At 54.5% G+C, this 6,000-nt stretch overlaps 1 protein-coding gene across 3 annotated transcripts in view; it reads left to right on the top strand.

Moving 5' to 3' along the window:
- Positions 1-5,577, top strand: part of KSR2 (kinase suppressor of ras 2) — a 71,686-nt gene extending 66,109 nt beyond the window's left edge. For 2 of the 3 annotated variants that reach the window (XM_057414644.1, XM_057414646.1), the window contains 3 exons: positions 1,634-1,763; positions 2,299-2,432; positions 4,708-5,577. In XM_057414644.1, the coding sequence (XP_057270627.1) occupies positions 1,634-1,763; positions 2,299-2,432; positions 4,708-4,714 (271 nt within the window). In that variant the 3' untranslated portion in view covers positions 4,715-5,577. Of the gene's footprint in view, positions 1-1,633; positions 1,764-2,298; positions 2,437-4,707 lie in introns of those variants that run through there. The other variant, XM_057414645.1, reaches the window with a different exon arrangement.
- Positions 5,578-6,000: the final 423 nt, after the last annotated feature.

A 6,000-nucleotide genomic window follows, 5' to 3' on the forward strand; every position in this document is an offset into this window, starting at 1 on the left:
GAAGAGGAGAACTGATGAGTGTCCTTCAGCCCATCACTGCCCCTTTATCTGGAATCAAACCTCTCTTCTTGCAGGAGCCCATTTGTGCCCCAATAAAACCTTTCTCGAGGCAGAGACATAGGGCTTTACCCAGCAGATTAATTTTCTCATGGATACCTTAAAGGCTGCGGGGATGAGTGCACAAGGGGCTGTTATCAGAGGTGATATTCCCATCAAAACTGCAGTAATTACAGCTGAAAAGATCTGGCTTCTCCTTTTTATCCCCTCCCTGAGGTATAACTTTAGCACAAGAATAAAGAGGTAATTAAAGGATCGTATCGAACTAAGCGAGAGTTGGTTACTTAGGCTTAGGTTTTCCTCCTTTCTCTTGGAGTGAGAGCTCTGCCCTTATGTAAAGCATCTTCCTTCAAAGATTAAAAGATTTTCCCCCATTTTTCCTCTTTCTTGTTTCTGCTGAGCTCGGGATGCTGCCAGATGACCCAGAGGGTTATTGCCACCACACAGGGATCAGTGATAGCGAGAGGAAAAGACCTTCTAAAGGGGATAAAAATGTTAATGAAAGGGTGTGAGGATGGTGTGAGGCAGGGGGCTGAGGCTGGTGGTGTGTGCTCGCTGAAGCCTGAGACATCACAGCAGTGATCAGTATTAGAGATGCAAACGGAGGTTGGAGCAGCAGCCTGCTCTCCATAGGGCCATCCATGCCCTGGGAAATGCAGCCCAGATGTTTTGAATGCATCCAAAAGTGGGAAAGTGGAAAAATAAAGCCCCAAACTCCCAAGTAGAAACCTGAATTTAAATGCATTGGATGCATCTTCAGAATCCCTGCTCCCATCTGAGCATCTCATCTGGTGCTGCCAGCACCTGCCCATCTCCAACCCCGCTATTCCTCCCCTGCAGCACCAATGGGTATCTATCTCACATGAATCCAATATTTGAAGATTTACAGCCAAACTGTGCATATTTTCCCCAAATCAGGAGAGCCGATTTCCAAAATCAGGGATTCCCCTCTCCAGAAGTGATCCTTCATTTACCAGACCCTCTCCACCAGATTTTTCCACCCTGGTGCCGTTTTAACCCCGTTTCTTGTTGCTTTAGCTGGTGGTCACAGCATCACTTGAAGGGGAAAGCAAGTCCAGGGAATTTGCCTTGGAAATCAGGGTGAGTGCTGCAGGAGTTGGGACTCATCCAGCCTCTGGGTGCCAGAAAATGAGGATGCAAACCACCCAGGTGGTAGCAGGGGTGTAGGACCACGGGGGAGGACAAAGCTCAGCCAGGGACACCCTTGTTTTGGGATATTCCCTTGGATTTGGGAGTCCTCATGGAAAGAAAGGTTTGGCTTAGTGATAGGAGTGGTGCACTGGCAGATGGTTGGGGTTTCATGTGTGCCATCACCCTGTGAGATTCCCACTTGATGTAGCAGCTTGGCTGGTGCCTTTGCCCGTGCATCCATCATCCTCCTGCCCACAGCATCCTCCTGATGGCTGAGCACTTCTGATGTCATATCTAGGATGAAACATCTGGATGGGGATGATTTTGCAGCAGGGAGAGGCTGCTGATGTGGAGCATTGGCCAGATGCGGCCCCTGGATGCCTCCCGGCTCCTCTCATCTCTAATCCCTTCTGCCTCCCAACAGCACGATCTGGTACGAGCTGCACGCACGGGAATGGCCCTTCAAGACGCAGCCAGCAGAGGCAATAATCTGGCAAGTGGGAAGTGGGATGAAGCCCAACCTCAGCCAGATCGGGATGGGCAAGGAGATCTCGGTACGTGGCGTGGGGCAGGCACTGGATCCTGCTGTGTGCATGGAGGAGGAATGGGATCTTGACCTATGGGTGGAGGGTCCCTTTGAAAACCACTCTCTGCTGCCCAAAATCTGCAAGCACAAAAGGAAGGGCTGCATCCCTGCCCTTGCTGCTGGTGAGGCTGAGTCCTGCTACTGGCACAAGCATCAGCTCAGCTTGCACGTTCTCTCCACCCCAGCCCTTCACAAGGATGGAGTGATGGAGATGGGGTTCACATGGGATGGATGCATCCCCTCCACCCCAGCCCTTCACAAGGATGGGGTGATGGAGATGGGGTTCACATGGGATGGATGCATCCCCTTCACCCCAGCCCTTCACAAGGATGCAGTGATGGAGATGGGGTTCACATGGGATGGACGCATCCCCTCCACCCCAGCCCTTTGCAAGGATGCAGAGATGGAGATGGGGTCCTCACAGAGTGGATGCTGGGCACAGGGGTGGTGATGGAGAGGCACTGGCTTAGGTTTGCTCAGGTTCTCGCCCTGTGTGCCTGCAGGACATCCTTCTCTTCTGCTGGGCCTACGACCAAGAGGAGAGACCCACGTTCACCAAACTCATGGACATGCTGGAGAAACTGCCAAAGCGCAACCGTCGCCTTTCCCACCCCGGGCACTTCTGGAAGTCAGCAGAGTAAGTCCCTGTCCCTGCTTGCCCTTCCGTGTGCCATCAGGCAACTCTGCCTGTACTCTTCAAGCCCCCACTATTACAGCCTGAATTGGTGGTGCTGGTGACAGGGGTAAGCTGCAGGTACATTGATGGCATGCGGAGAGGCAAGGATGGGTAGGAAGAGTGGTCACAGAGTGCTGTGCCTGTGCTTGCTCTCACTGCCGTACTGGCTGTCCTTTGTTGGGGTGACAAAGCCTGTGGAAGTAGTTGGAGATGATCAGGAGGAGCCTGGCAATGTGCTCCACCAGCACCAGAGGAAGAAGCAGGATAGGTCCAAAGGGAGGCATGGGGACATCTCCACTGGGGATATCGTAGGCTCCATTGCCTACCTATTCACTATGCTCAGAGCAGCTTTCCTGCCAGGGAAGGTGTTTTTTCTTTCTTTTGCCCAAATTTAACCAGTGTTGGGGGGGGGCCCTGCTCAGCAGTTGCAGCTTCCAGTGGTGGGAATGGTCTCTTCTCCTCCAGACAGCTCGTGGCCACGTCCTGCTCTGTTTCATTGCTTTGCCTTAGTCACTTCTCTCTGCTTCAGCAAGCGCTGCGTAAATGGGTCCCCAGTCAGGGTTTCAGGATCTGGTTTGTTGGTAACAGCAGGCAAAATGCAGCAGAATCACTTAAAAACTCATTTTCTTCCCTTGAATTCATCATATTGTGACAAATAGGAGCCAAAGCCCGATCCGTGCAGGGGTTGCGTTCACAGGGGGATATTTCCTTCTCCTGACGTGCATCCCTCTGATCATGGAGGCTGGAAATGGGGATGGAGGGAGGCAAAGGTGAGCTGAGGGAGAGAAGTGAGAGTGCTTTCAATTGCTCAGAGCATCCCTCTTGGACCTCACCGAAGGTTGGAGGTGCTGATTTCTCCTCCCACATCTGATAACCGATCTCCTGCTTCGTTATCTGTGCGCCAAGCGCGGATGGCCCTGAGGTTATGGGTACTGATGCCACCTCCCATCCCCATGTGCTCCCGGGAACAGCACAAAGCCCCCAGTCAGATGGAGCCCGAATCACCCTGAAAGGAAGCTGTTAATTAGCAGGGAAGTTAATTACCAAGCTGTGCTCCGAGCAGGCACTGGGGCAGCTCAGGGAGCTGGGCAAGGAACACTGAAGGATGCTGAACCCCCAAGCAGCAGGCTGTGTAACTGCCTCGTTGGGCTTGGGAGGGGTTTTGCCATGCTCTGCCTGCCATGGGCTGTGGCTGCCCGGCAGCTTCTCCTTCATTACCAGTCCCCTGGGGAGGGAGGATGCTTCAGTTCAGCACGGAGCTGCCTCCTTCCTCAGCTGCTTCAGACACTGCTCCCATGTTATGTCCCGGCTTCCTCATGGAGTCCTGGCTGGCACAGGGATGAGCTGGCTGTGGTACCCGGGGGCTCTGCCATCCCTGCATGAAGGGGATGGGGGGAAAAAGCCCCTCAGGCATCCTGTTGCTTGGAGAGCAGGGATGCGCAGGGATGCGGGTGAGGTGTGTGGTACCCAACAAGCCCTTGTTCCTCCAGATTATACTGAACCTGGGAGCTGCTTGCACCAGGAAACCCCAACCCGGGCTTGTGGGGATATGCAGGAATGACAGCATCCCATGGTGCCGCTGCATTCAGGGCTATCCCCATGTCAAACCCCTTTGGGGAGGTTTGTTGCAATGAGCTGCCCTGCCAGAACCCAGTGTTGTGGGATGAAGCACCCAGTGTTGTGGGATGAAGCACCCAGTGTTGTGGGATGAGCACCCAGTGTTGTGGGATGAAGCACCCAGTGTTGTGGGATGAGCACCCAGTGTTGTGGGATGAAGAACCCAGTGTTGTGGGATGAGCACCCAGTGTTGTGGGATGAAGCACCCAGTGTTGTGGGATGAGCACCCAGTGTTGTGGGATGAAGAACCCAGTGTTGTGGGATGAAGCACCCAGTGTTGTGGGATGAGCACCCAGTGTTGTGGGATGAAGAACCCAGTGTTGTGGGATGACCACCCAGTGTTGTGGGATGAAGAACCCAGTGTTGTGGGATGAGCACCCAGTGTTGTGGGATGACCACCCAGTGTTGTGGGATGAGCACCCAGTGTTGTGGGATGAAGAACCCAGTGTTGTGGGATGAAGAACCCAGTGTTGTGGGATGAGCACCCAGTGTTGTGGGATGAGTGTTGTGGGATGAGCACCCAGTGTTGTGGGATGAGCACCCAGTGTTGTGGGATGAAGAACCCAGTGTTGTGGGATGAAGCACCCAGTGCTGACTCTGCTGCGTTGTTCCCTTCCAGGCTGTGACAGGAGGAGTTAAGGGACGGTGCCTTCCTCCCCCTGTGGTTCTCCTCTTCCTCTCCACTTCCCACCCTGTGCTACAGAGGAGCAGCGAGTGCCGCAGGCCAACAGCAGGATGGGAATGAGCCTCTTCCCCTGCAGCATTCCATCCCGTGGAGCCTCTCCGCAAGGGCTGGAGGAGCCGAGCCGGTGGCCGAGGCCCGGCTGCGATGGGATGGGGACAGCGGGTGGCTCTCCGTGCACATGAGGTCGGGGCTCGGGCCGGTTCCCTGCCAAGCAGGGACAACCCTCGAGGCAGACGGCTTCAATTTAACCCCAGGGCTCCTCTGATCCCAATCAGCATGGTCAGTGCTCACGATGCTCGGTTGGGGAGGGGTCGCTGCTTGGTTCTCGGTGGGTTCGTTTCATTTTCTTTATCATTATTATTATTTTTGATGAAAAAGAAAGGGGGAAATGTTGCTGATTCATGAGTTCAGAGCCGGAGCCTGCTGGGGTCCGGGAGTGCTGCTGCTATTAGCTGCCCCCCGTGGGGAAATGCATCTGCAGAGCTAGAGCTGGAGGAGTCCTGCTCCCCAACGCCTCTGCAGCCCCTTCATGGGCAGTGGTGACCTTTCACAAGTGGCTTCTCTACCTCCCGGCCATGACCACTTATGTTCCCCCCTGGGTCTCCCTCTTGGCAGGGCGCTCCTCCACGTTCCTGTTAGTTTAGCTGCTTGCCCCAGTGCATATCTCATCACTGAGCCATTCCCTCTCTTCCTCCCTGGCACCGCTTTGCTCCTGGTTTCCACCCTCACTCCCGAAGATGCTGCTGAAGCCCTGGGTTTGGGGATGCTCTGGAGCAGGGCAGAGCGGGCGCAGCTGGAGCTGGGGTCCTTCCCCTCTCCCACTGCTGTCCCCGGACTCACTGGTGGAGCCAGGGATGCAGACAGGCTCTGGTGGTGCAGAGCATCTCCCTTTCCACCCCACAGACATCTCAGCTGAATGAGCAGCCATCCCCAGGACCGTTTTCCCTGCATATTCATCTTCCATCAGCCAAATCCTGGATGTCCCAGAAGAAAATGCTCTTTGGGCAACGCCTCGGAGCTGGTGTTGCCATCTGAATGCTGTGTGCTGGTATTTCCCTCTCCTCGTCAGCTCGGATGGGCCCTTGAGTCCATTAGATGAGCTGTCAAGCGACAGATGACAGCAAATTGCATTTTCAGGCCCTTATTGTGCGTAATTGCTTGACAGGAACCATCCTGAGTAATTCAATTGGAGTCTAAGTTAGCTTTAATTTGGAGACATGGCGAGGC

This window comes from Pezoporus wallicus, unplaced genomic scaffold (assembly GCF_028554395.1).
Source record: "Pezoporus wallicus isolate ANWC-B61680 ecotype Strahan unplaced genomic scaffold, APGP_CSIRO_Pwel_v1 contig_10548, whole genome shotgun sequence".
NCBI classification, from domain to species: Eukaryota; Metazoa; Chordata; class Aves; order Psittaciformes; family Psittacidae; genus Pezoporus; species Pezoporus wallicus.